The 13,029-nt window shown below is 38.3% G+C and overlaps 1 protein-coding gene across 5 annotated transcripts in view; it reads left to right on the top strand.

The window, feature by feature from the left end:
- The window catches only part of abcc9 (ATP-binding cassette, sub-family C (CFTR/MRP), member 9), an 88,106-nt gene that overhangs the window by 42,154 nt on the left and 32,923 nt on the right, over positions 1–13,029 (top strand). For 3 of the 5 annotated variants that reach the window (XR_012770175.1, XR_012770174.1, XM_075471897.1), the window contains 8 exons: positions 2,952–3,053; positions 3,418–3,502; positions 3,604–3,684; positions 8,637–8,774; positions 8,860–8,985; positions 9,183–9,282; positions 12,059–12,132; positions 12,603–12,830. Coding sequence is in view for 3 of the 5 variants with exons in the window: in XM_075471897.1 (XP_075328012.1) it covers positions 2,952–3,053; positions 3,418–3,502; positions 3,604–3,684; positions 8,637–8,774; positions 8,860–8,985; positions 9,183–9,282; positions 12,059–12,132; positions 12,603–12,830 (934 nt within the window). In the remaining 2 variants the exon portion in view is untranslated. Of the gene's footprint in view, positions 1–889; positions 929–2,951; positions 3,054–3,417; positions 3,503–3,603; positions 3,685–8,636; positions 8,775–8,859; positions 8,986–9,182; positions 9,283–12,058; positions 12,133–12,602; positions 12,831–13,029 lie in introns of all 5 variants that reach the window. The other 2 variants (XM_075471900.1, XM_075471899.1) reach the window with 2 other exon arrangements.

Raw genomic sequence — 13,029 nt, 5'->3', positions numbered from 1 at the left:
AATTGCCTTGTTATGAGGTGAAATGTCATTTTTCACGGCTGAAGTTGCCAATGTAAAAGTTAGTAGCAGCAACGCCTTGGAATGTTTTGTGGACACCGTGGCCTTCCCTTCACTATTTCTGCTTTAAGTGTGCTGTTGCATCAACCATCAGTTGGGATACCATATCAGCAGGGAACCAAAACTCCAATGCCATGAGTCTGTACAGTTTTATCCAAACTGGGAGCTGGGAGCCCCCTACACAAGAACTGGGATCCCCCTACAACCGGCCCTCATGTTTAAGACACAGTAGCAATCTAAAACTGGTCTCACTGCTGCCTCATATTTAAGTACAAAAGACTGCGTTCCTCACAGTAAACATAGGGTGCTGAAGTATGCTTCACAGGCTTTAGAAAGCCAAATGATCCTATTAAGTGTTGAGGCTCAAGTGTTGAGGTTTGAACTTTGCTAAATCTGATTACACAGTTGTAATCAGACTGTTTCTGTGAGGGCTTTCTGATTATACTTACCCCTCTAACTCCCTCAGGTGCAAAACTATGAGACATCATAGTCGAAGAAGCCACAAAACCTAATTATCACAGACAGAAGATGACTGCATCACTTACACTGCTTTTCTTTTTTGGGTGGGAAGGTTAATTTGATAAACAGTTGGCAGGCTAACACCATGTCTTCAATGTCTGGGGTTTGACTTGAAAACAATCTATTTTGTCTTTTATGTTTGTTTCTCCTGCACATCCCAAAGAAAGCTCTCTGCTTTTCTCTGTCTTTGTGTTTTATTCCGTTTTGCTATTTTGCCTGGTTTTACTGCATATTTCCACTGACAGACACAGTTATACAGTGTGTATACACTGTTGATGACACGAGGCTAATTCTAACACACTGACTTTGACAGTTGGTCAGAGACAGAGGAGTCTGATGAAGACAACAGAAGGTACACCTTCTTCTTCTGGTCTCCTGCTTTCTGTTTCAGGCCTGAAGTGACCGTTTGACCCCTCATCCGCCTCTCCCTTTTGTCTCATCAGTTTTAACTTCTGTGGTTGTTATTGTGCCTGTTATTGTGTCTCAGACGAGAGTACTGTTTTGTACTACACTCAAAAAGATTTCCTTTAGTCTGGCTGTTTTGCTAATGAACACAAACATATGCATTAGATTATTATTGGTAAGTGTTTTTTTTATGTTGAAGTGTGCTGCATTCTTATACAATGGTCCCGTGAAGTTTTTTTAAATCCTTCTTTTGTCTGTAAATAAAGAGGAAACAATAAAAGGACATAAAGTTTATAAAATCTAAAGTATATTTCAACCAGTTAAGACCCGATCCTGCATGTGAGGCTCAGATGCGTAAAAAATCCAAAGTTTCATAAACAGACAGGTCATACACAGAGAGGCAGTTTGCATGGTCACCAAAACAGGCAAGAACTTAAGGAAAAGTCCAGGTATGAGTCCAAAGAAACCGCTTGAGACATACAAAGAGGGCTGTGGAACACGAGGTACAGTAGAGCTGTAATTCCTTTTTCTAATCTTCTCCATCATCCTGCCTGTGACCCAGAAATGATATCCCTTAAAGTTTTTGGATTCCTAAAAAGCACCTGGAGAAGAGAGGAAATCTTCCAGGGAGCTCTATGTGAGGATGTACAGGTCTATCCTGTATCGATGGACGATATACACTTTGATGGCACCTTTTAAATTAAAGTAATTAAAAGATCGTGCACAGGTTGGTAAAATAAAGGGAGAAGGCAATGCAAATTGTGAGGAAAAGTAACAAAGTACCATTTGCTGAATCCTGAAACAGGGTTAAACTGAACTGATAAAGAGTTTTTAATAGTGAAGTTTATGTAACAGAGAGACTCCACAGTTGGAGCACTTTGATGCAGCTGCACCATGTTAATATATGTGTGTGTTCAGGAGCAACTGCAGCCTTCAGAGTGTACTATCTTCTCATCATGCTGCTGTTTTTCCATCGAAGCAATCATTCATTTTTGTGTTGTCTGATCTTGGAGTGGTTTGTGCTTTTAATGCTGGGAGTCGTCGCCCTATCTCAAATAAACCAACATGTCCTGGGAACTGATATCTGATCTAGCTCTGCAACTATTTTCATGTATTGATACAGATCACATTAAGTCTTTTTAGCAGTGTCTAAATTGATTTATTTATCATTGACAAAGCAAAGTTAGCATTACACTATACTGTATAGCGTTATACACTACCAAACCATGTTGTTGTTGATGTCTAACATTCTCAACAGGTTCATTCTGAGTAGAAACTCCCAGCAGAGTGCTGCAGTGGTTGTTGTCCTCGCTGGTATTTTTTATTTATGTTTTTTGTTGCTGTATCTGGTGCTGTTTTTTATTTTGCCATTCATCATTCACAGCTCATCATTAACCCGATACATGATCCATATTTATCCCTCATATCTGACAAGCTGTTTTTTGACATTGGGGTGGAGTTTCCGTCTTCATTCATATGTATGGTTGCTGCGTTCATAAAGCTGATTAGAACTGGAGTACTGATCTGATATTAACTGTCCAGTGCATTGGCACATTTTTCAGATTGAAAGCTAAATGAATGGAATAGATTGACCGGTTATTAATTAACGTTTGCAAATGATACGACCAGATACTTGAAATTTTTAGGTTTCACTTTATTACGGAATAAACTGTAAAAATAGATAGGCAAGCACAGATACCATATATAGAAATAAATGCAAGCTAAAGAATATTCAACAAGGGCCATTTTTGGAAGTAATTCACTGTTACGTCAATAATCTTACAGTATATTTGTTCCTCATAGTCAAAATCTTTCAATGTTGCACTGTAAAAACTGACTTATTTTAGAAAAGAGCAAATATGATTGTAGGGAAGCAGATCTGTATTCCTGCTCTCTGAAGCTTTATGAATACAGGACCTGTGGTTCTTACTCCGGTATCTGCTTGCCTCTATTTCCCATGATGCATCCAGCAAGAACAGAAACTCTGTGGCCTATGCTGCTCAGAAGTCATGGCTGCTCAACGCCACAGTGGAGGAAAACATTACCTTTGGCAGCCCTTTCAACAAACAAAGGTAAACACACCAGTTCAAAGCACTTTTGTGTTCACGGAGTTGTTTTCACGCATGCGCTGTTACCCTGAAGCTGAAACATGTCTGAATCAGAAGCACTGCAGTTAGTTTGGACTTCTTCTGAGCGTGCTTACTGGAGTCTGGAAAATGCCTGAACCAGGCATTGTCTCATTCATTGATGTGAATATAGTTGGTTATTTTCAATTGAATTCACAGCAAACGAGTGAGCTTTCTGCCTCCCACTTTTCTGCTTACCTGCTAATTACTTACTCGTTGATACTGCGGATGCATTCACATACTTGTCTCAGGCCTTTTTCTCACGTTAAGTCCATCTCTAATGATATTGCTCACGCTCTGTGATCGTCAGGTACAAAGCTGTGATTGATGCCTGCTCTCTTCAGCCAGACATCGACCTGCTGCCTTTTGGGGACCAAACTGAGATCGGAGAAAGGGTATGTGCGCGTATAAGTTATTATCATAACCCCTTTTCAGTTTTTTCTTTTTTTTTTTTTTTTGTACTGAGCTGATGTTTTCTGTTGTGTTTTCGTGTCAGGGCATCAACCTCAGTGGAGGTCAGAGACAGAGAATCTGTGTGGGCAGAGCTCTGTACCAGAACACCAACATTGTCTTCTTGGTAAGTTAAACTTGTATTTATTAGTGGTGTGTACCTCTACCCTTACATGACTATCTAACATGTATCGAGGAACATAGTTCACAATATGGTTTGGAGACGATTTTTTTTACAGGACAATTAAGTGTTATTCAGTGCAAACTTACACACTTCCTAAAACTTGTCTAACCAAGATCTTATGTTTCATTTTAGTGTCAAGACAATGTGTTGCGTTTATTGATTTCTAAGGCACAGTTAGAAAAAAACTTTAAATCTTTAGAAATAAATCAAGCAGTAATTACCTTTGACTTGCACAGCTGTGGCTAGATTGTCTTCAAAAAAATTTCTTTAATGTCCACGTCTTTAGCTGGTGTTGTTTTTGCTTGTGGTGTACTAGCAGTCATGTTACTCACGTTACTCATGTAACTCATACGGTGATAAAGTTCAACGCTCATCAGTAACATCCAGCGATCCGCTCCCCATAAATGTTTCTTGTCTTGTGTTGTGAAAATCTCTGTCTGACTTATCAAGTTCGAGTCTGGATTGACAGACAAGGTCAGAACCTGCTCTTTGACCTTTTCTCCTGGTTACCAGGGCGACTAATACTGTGTAGATCAATCACACAGGGAGGCACTGATTGATCAGCAGATTAAATGAGTCAGACGTTTCTCCATTCGATCAGCTTCATCCTGTAATGGACCAGTTTCATCATTTATTTTCTGAGTATTATTTATTTATTTTTTTTTTTTCCTGCCAGTAATCGCACCATGCATGTAGTGACAGCCACTTGCTGGCAAGCGATTTATGTTGAATTGATTGCGCCGGACCTGCATTTGTTGACAACAACCCAAAGGGACACTGTTTCTTTTCTCCGTGTTCAATATCAGATACTTCTGAAGTTCAAGATCTTTTTGGTTTAAAAGGTATTTGTCTTGTTCGCCACACTTATGTTTTAAGATAAAGAAGTGAAAAAGAGATCAACACAATAGACCTATAATCCAGTACAGAAAAGGGGATATACTGTCATTTCTTTTCTCTTTTATTTTGAACATGTGCCAGTTCAGGAAATTGGAGCTGGCACTGTAGTCTGGTGCAGTTTTTGAAGAAAATATAAAAGTTATTCATGGCCAATGTTTTTTTTTTTTTAAAGTTTAATGTTGAATTAAAATTTAGAAATATAAATGATATCATTTCCAATCGGGGATTAAAAAAAGGTATCGGATTGTTCTGAATTGAAAAGCAGTCATCAACAATCTGAGCTGTGGGCGTGTTTTTGCTTGTGTTGGTGCTTTAGCTTTGCCATGCTGTGGAAAAAAACTGAACTCCTAGTGGTCAGAGATGTGCTTTGTAGTGGAGTGAAACTAACTGTAAGATAGCGAAGATTGCCCGGTGCATCTGTTGTCTCTCTTTGTTAATAAATGTTTTTCTTTTTTCTTTTTTCTTTCTTTTCGTGATGAGATCTGTTATTGTCAGCCCCCCCACAGCTCGAGCCATCTTTCAACCCATCAGCATTCAGCCTACGTGTAGTATCATCTCCACGGGCTACGCACTGTTACTGCACGTGTGTACGTCTGCGTCGATTGTATATTTGAAATGTTTCACCCTTCCTGGGGGGAGAGCGACACAGACAATAGTCAAACAGATTTTAGCTTTAGAATCTGGCCATTGGCATAGAAGAGGGCGGGGATACCATCAAACTCTATCGAGCCAAAAAACTATGACGGAGCTGGGAAGGAACTAACTGAGAGAAGGAATACAATACTTGAATACATGCTGAGGGGAACTAATGACAAACAAACAACAAGGATGGTAATGGTGAGATGGTAATCAGCAAAAAAAACAAAGAGTCCAGTCATTGGACTCATTAAAAATTAAAGACCTCTTATCATAGTTTCCTAAGAATTCACTTTGACTCCTTCTGAAAATATCACGGTGTTAAGGAATGATGGCAGGAAAAATTCAAATGGACTCAAGATAAGAAAACATCAGTGATGTAGGTCTGCAGCACTGACACTACAGATGTTCGAAAATTAATTCAGCAAATAGTGCTTTAGATGCTCTTTCTAAGGCAATCTTAAGACACTTTTACACGGAGACTATATCATCTTAGCGAGATAAGATATAAGATACCACTTAATTATCAGTTTTTGTGATTTGAGGCACAAAAGTGAAAGATATTGTTGCTCACGCTTAGTCTCACGTCCTGCACAAATCATTGTTAGTATGACTTGGTGAACATAATTGAGCATTGCTTTAAAGTTGCTGCTGCAAAGGATTGTGGGAGGAAATCACCTAATTTCTTTTTCAAAGAATGGTTCAGTGTTCCCTGTGCTAAGGGAGATAATAAAGAAAGCGCCTTTCCTGAATTTAGACAATTCAATCAGCTTTTATCACGTTGCTCAGATACTTCTGGCTCATTTCATTCAGTTAGGAACCTTCCTCAGCAAAGAAAAAAGACTATTCGACTGAATCCCAGGTGAGAACATCCAGAAGTAAAAGAAGTAAGTTAAAGTAAAAGCACCAGAGAACAAAACTGACTTACCAGGAAGTTCCACTAGTTATGATAAAGAACGAACATTAACTAAAACCAGAACAGAAGAATTATCCAAACAAAGAATCAGGACTAACCTAATTCAAAGAAAACGGAACCAAGGAAATGGATACAAATACCAACACAAAACCCATCAGACCATGACAGTAACTGTGAATCTTTACACCCCGTAGGACTATTTTCATTTCTGATCAGTAAAAAGTAAGAACAATTAGGGTGTTTTCCATCTCTAATTCCTCTGACATATTTTAGTGTCAAATATTTTCTTTGTTACTCCAGCCTGACTGTGTATAACTGAATTAGAATTAGAATCAGCCCTTTCTTTTCTTCATGATTGACTGTATCATGCAGTGCTGTATGATACGATATGTAGTTCTTGCTGGCTGTTGGGATGAATAAGGTCTGTTTCCTACTCGCTGTCTCTGCTATGATGTCAGGTGTTTGTCTTTCTCAATTGAATCGTGTAATTTCCTGTTGCCATGCAGCTTTAATTGCTTATCAGGCATACATTCCACATTAACAGCAATCATTGGCATTCTTTTACCCTCCTGACACTTTGTAATGTCTAGAATGGTTAATAAAACTAAACTGATGAAATTGTCACGTATAATGACATCAGTTAACTTTGAAATAGTAGCCGCTTGTGCTTTTCATATCTGATCTTAGAAATGGAATATATACGTCATGCGCTCGCGATCACGCAAGAAGTCAAACAATCACAACACGGCATCCAATAATGTGCCACGGAACAAACGCTGTATCATCCACCCACTTAGAATAAGAGACATTAATGGACATTTGGCAGATGCTTGTGGTTTGGCTAGATCTCTAATAGTCAAAATGGGATTGGATGCCAAACAAGGGAAATTAATAGAACTCACACCCTGTAACAATATCAATACTGTTGTACACAACCGAGAGAAAGGCCGGAAAATTTGTGCCCTAAGCAGCAAAAGTAGCCCTTTAATTCAGTTTTTTATCAATTCAGTCTTGTTGATTTATTGTCAGCAAAAAGGATCAAGTTGTTAGGGATATAAAATTTCATAAAATCCAGCAGAATCTTCAAACAACTGCGGCTGTTTACTTTTCGTCTTAATGGAGCAAATATTTTTTTCGAGACACGATCAGACCTCCGGCCTAATCCTTTTTTTTTACTTTCACTTCTCCGTCTATTCTCCTCCGTGTTTGCCTTTGGTAGTGATGTTCCTCCCCTGCTTCTCAGAGTTGTGTCTGATTTGTCATCTCATCTTCTCCTCGTCGTCTCCAGTCTGGGTAGTAAAGGACTATTCTGTGCATTTTCTAACATGCTGTTATCCGGTGGCATAATGTCCACATACTGTAGATGCACAAGATGAATATAAAGATTAAGTGTTGAGCTATGACAATATGTTTATGTATAGCAACTAAATGAATATATAGGTGAAATACATAAAAGCAATTCATTTTTTCTGCCCTGAAAAACAATTACATTTGATTAACAACTAATCAAATTGTTTTAATAATACAGACTGAGTGAAGAAAGAGTACAAGTTAACATGTGCCTGTGAAATATTACAGCTATATTTCCATATAATGACTAATTTGTCCTTGATAATCTTTGAAACCCCTGCATTGGATAATATATGACATAAACCAGGTGATTCAAAACTGGTTTTGCCAGAGTTGCCACAGATTTGGTGAATCACGTGGTGATAATAATGTGGTTCCTTATATTAACCTATTCTATAACCAAACAGTAAAACCAAATTTTCTTCGGAAAGTTTTACAGATTTTATAAAGTTTGTGCTGTGCTGTAAATTCATAAAATGAGCCTAGATGCCCACTTTCGAAACAATCTGTGTATTTCTTTGCACAACAAGCACACTTTTAACATCAGCATTTTTATGTAGTTTTTATGTAGAAGCCTCGCTCCACTGTCTGTTTCCTTGAATAACTTGCTGGTATCAGTTGTGTGTTTTGCCTTTAAGTGATATTTTAGACTGGAACTACTACGGTGATAAGACAATTCGACTTGGCAGTGTTTACATTTGACTTTGGTTCTGTCGACTCTGCCGTCTGGAAGAACTTTAAAATGAAAATGGCCAAGTAAAAGTTCCGTACCCTTCTCCATGTTTGGTGGATCCGCCGATTACTATCTTTTCCGGTTCCGCAGCAGACAGCAACAGACAGCAACAGACTTTTACAAAATAAAAGCCTGTGAGCAACAGACTTTTACAATAATAAAATAAATTTTAAAAATGTTAAAAAAAAAATTATAAATATTTATCCGCGTTAAATAATTGACGAGTTAACTCGCCCAGCCCTACATCAAACATAAACTTTCAGACCTGCTTTCCTTTTTTGGTTACTTGCAACCTATTTCTTGTCGCAGCATGACTTGTCAGATCTAATGTTTCATCTCTTTCCCATTGTCCCCCTCTCACAGGACGATCCTTTCTCAGCGCTGGACATCCACCTCAGTGATCACCTGATGCAGGAAGGAATCCTCAAGCTTCTGCAGGATGATAAACGAACAGTGGTCCTCGTCACCCACAAACTGCAGTATCTCATCCATGCAGACTGGGTAAGCCCAGTAAGACTCTACTACTCTGTGGAACACACGCAGTCTTGCGTTTATCATGTTTGGGTTGTTTTTTTTTTTTGTCCAGATCATAGCAATGAAGGATGGCTCTGTCCTCAGAGAAGGAACCCTGAAAGACATTCAGACTCATGACATTGAGCTCTATGATCACTGGAAAACTCTGATGAACAGAAATGACCAGGAGCTGGAGAAGGTAACGTGACTTGAATTCAACATAGGACTAAATAAACAGAAAAACTGTAGCCTGTGAACTTGATGACATTATGCAAATATGAACACGAGCAGCGTAAGTTGACTCTAAAGCTGTGGCTTGTCTCCTGAATGACAGAGTGCAACAGCACAGGCTTTATTTTCTATGTAATTTCTCTGTTGTCTGCTATCTGTCTGGAGGACATACAGCAGGACAGTCAAACAACACTTGAGAGGAAGACATTGAGGAGAGCTTTCTACTCCAGAGAGGCCAAGAATCAAATTGATGACGAGGATGAAGGTAATAGAAAAACTTTCTGACCCGCCAAGACAGATGTTCTTTCTTTCTCTCCAAGAACAATAATCAAAGCCTACCCATTTTTTTTCTTCTGTTATTTTAGATATCTTTTACTTTTCGACCGACACTGCACCAGCTCTCTATCTCTCAAACTAATCTGAAAGTGCCAACAGAACATTTTTGGACAAATAAGATAATGAAACACTAAATGGACTGCAGTTTATCCCATGTTGGTGTCCAACTGTGTGCTCAGTGAAGCTGCTTTGCCTTTAATTTGCTGTTAATTTCCTTATTTTTTGGGGATGTTTACCAAAGTGAAGAGGGTCTTTAATGTTGTCATGTGTGAACACTGACAGCTTTACAACTGACAAGTTCATGGTAATATAAATATTTTTTTGGGTTGTTAAAGTTGTCTGTTTGTTAAGACATTCTACACTTGAAAGTCAATCTATCTACTTAATTCTTGTGACCGCAACATTTCATGAATACTTACAGACACAAAGCTCAGATCTCACACTGAACGGATGAAAAATACTTGACTGGCAGTTTTGTTCTTATATATTTACATTTCCCCTTATCCGCAATCCGACCATAGATAGCTGATAGGTTACTGATCCCTCAATTAGGCACAATTTTGGTCTCATCGTCAAGTTGTTAAAGCTGCTGGCCGGTTGAATAAACCAATGAACCCCCGTTGTAATTCCTCCATCACATATCATCTCGATAAACTCTGGACTTCACTGTTGCTCCATTCTCCTGTATTTTGTTTAAGTTTGTACGGGCATTAAGAACTGTTGGGCGATATTTCACCAATGTCTGTTTCCGAAATGGCTGCGACAGTGCTGTGAAGAATGGGAAATTGGAATTTCTAACTTCTGAATGGTAGAAAATGAAAGAAAAGCTGTTTGAAATCAGAGTTCCTTATCAGGATATAAAACTTTGACAAAGTACTGGTGGAGCAATAGCAACTCATTTATTTATTCAGTTAACTATATAACTGAAGGTGAGATTTGAACAAAAGATGGGCCCAAAACAAAATGCCATGGTTGCTTGTACTGAGTTATTGTGTTGGTTGTGACTTCAGACATCCAAATGCATGCTCTCAAGTTTTTGGTGCTCATCGTCATGGTCTCTGTGACCTCATGTCTGCATGTTTTGCATTTTTGTTGCATTTTTGACTAAAAAATGATCTGATTGAAATTTTAGTCAAGAGTTAGTTCCTGATCGACTTCAGACTCTTTTTAAACTACTTTCGCCGACTATACCTACGCAGGTTGCTTCCTCTGTAACCCACCTCCACATCAGCGCCTCCTTTTCAAACGGCGTTTAACTAATCAACAGTCAGGTTTCCATTCACTAGTGGAGGATAGGCTGTGTGTCTAGTGGTTGTAATTCAGTAGAAGAAGTTATTGTGCTGACTGGAAACAAACTTCCCCAGGAATAACTTTCACCGCTAGGAATCAGGGACATTATACATCAGCGAGGACGTCAGTCATGACTGTGTTTATCAGACTAGAAACAGCTGATAAGTCACTTCAATCTTCGTGAGGTCAGATGGGACTCACAAAGTTGTTTCCATTCCCATAATGCACGTCTCGTCATTCCTTGAAAAAGGTACAGCCAAAAGTTAGCAAACAGTATCAACTTATTATTGCAGATCAGTGGAAGTTTTTTTTCACCTTTTCTTGTTTACATATTCTAAATGTGAATCAAAAACAACAACAGAAACACAGCTACTCTCATCTTTCTCCTTCATGCTTTTCTGTTCTATACATTCTATCCGCCTCAGGTATTTTATGTTCAAACTATACAAATATGCAGATATGAACGACTAAAATTGCAGGTGGTTGCCATTGTTCAAGAAGTGGTGAAATGGTTTTAATGGCTCATGCATCAGTTGCTCTTTCGTTTTTGCATGTAATTTCAAGAAAAAAAAACATCTTTAAAGGCACTAACTGTTGCCATGTGACCCTGTGCATGTGTGTGTCAACAGGTGCCAACCTGGATGGGTTAAAAGCGGAGGACAAATTTCGTGTGTATACATGAAAAAATAAATTATCTTAATTTTAATCAAAAACCAAGGCAAACATATTTTTCTTCATTTCCCATAAGCAAACAAGCTTATTTTGCATAAGCAAATAAGCTCAGATGTGACCATGCCTTTAATGGGGCAGCTCCTAAACTGTGGAACAATCTGCCTCTCCACGTCAAACAGGCTTCCTCTCTGTCTGTTTTTAAATCTTAAATCTTAAAACACATCTCTTCTCCTTGGCTTTCGACACGATGTTGAATGTATAATTTTTTTAAAAATTTATTTTAGTATTATTATTATTATTATTTTAAATCATATAGTTGTTTTATGTCTTTTAATTTATTCTTGTATTTAATTTTTTAAATTTTTTGTTTTTATTTTTCTGTACAGTACTTTGGTCAACTGAGGTTGTAAAGTGCTTTATAAATAAAATTGGATTGGAATTGGATTGGAAACAAACACAGACACCGTAACCATGTGTTGCCACTTCGAAATGCCCACATGGATCGTTTGAGGAACACTCATTTCTGTTGTCTGCTTGAAAAATATTGGACTTGGCACGTAGTGCTGTGCAAAAAAAGAGGATTCAAAGCTCTGTATCTCTGTAGTGATAATAGCAAGATTGCATTAAAGTGTGACTTTTTCTTTAACTGTTTTATCAACCTGTTTCCTTCGGTGATGAAAAGATGAACCAGCAGTGTTGGTTCCCTTGACGATGGTGTTTTAATTCCCATTTTATTCCAACAGAGGAAGAAGAGGAGGAGGAGGATGACGACAATATGTCCACGACCACCAACAGACGATCAAAAATTCCATGGAAGGTAATGCGTCCATCATCACACGTTTGATCGAAACAGAAGTTTCCCAAAGCAGAGAGCTCTTACGCATGAACATTTGCATCATTTTAACCTTTTCATAGGAAATAACTCACCGCAGCAGTTGCATTAAGTTTAGTTGAGTTGCCTTTTCACTGGGCTAATATTACTGAAGGCAGAGCCAGACAAAAAGTGACAGGGTCTGCATTTAATCATGCTTCTTGTTTTATCATTTGATCCATAAAATACAAAACAAAGAATTTAAATGTGCAATTAACAAGAAAGTTCCTAGACCTCTTGAATTACTTGTTTTTATCCCAGCTTTTAAAAATGTATATGAATTTAAAGTGCGTCCATATAATTTCTAAAAAGAAAGTGGGATATGTTTTATTCTCATTGGAGTGATAATTATCAGTTCACTTGATCCATCACGTCGGCAGCTTCAGCAGCAAATGTTTCATCCCTGATCTCCCCAGATGTGCTGGTGTTACCTGTCCTCTGGTGGCTTCTTCATGGTCTTCATGATGGTTTCCTCCAAACTCCTCAAACACTCCGTCATCGTTGCCATCGATTACTGGTTGGCCCTCTGGACCTCCTCCAAAACCAATCGGAGTAATGACACAGGAGCAGACATGCTCAACGGAACCATGTTGGCTAACGGCGGCAACAACACACTTTCTACTCCTGGTACTCCAGAGGCTGAGGTATAATATTTTTTTTTGTTTTTGTGGCATTTTAATGGTTTAGATAGGTGAATTAAATGTAAACACATAATCTGGAAAATGTATGATCAGTCTTACAAAGTATATGAACTTTGTCACAATTTAAATGAATGTGAAATAAATCTTAAGATTTAAATTATTCACAGATGGCAGAGTAAAACAGATGCAGACTGAACATAAT

Source organism: Odontesthes bonariensis, chromosome 8 (genome assembly GCF_027942865.1).
Source record: "Odontesthes bonariensis isolate fOdoBon6 chromosome 8, fOdoBon6.hap1, whole genome shotgun sequence".
Taxonomy (NCBI): domain Eukaryota; kingdom Metazoa; phylum Chordata; class Actinopteri; order Atheriniformes; family Atherinopsidae; genus Odontesthes; species Odontesthes bonariensis.
The sequence above is the reverse complement of the archived record's forward strand: the minus strand, read 5'-3'. Positions and strand labels throughout refer to the sequence as shown.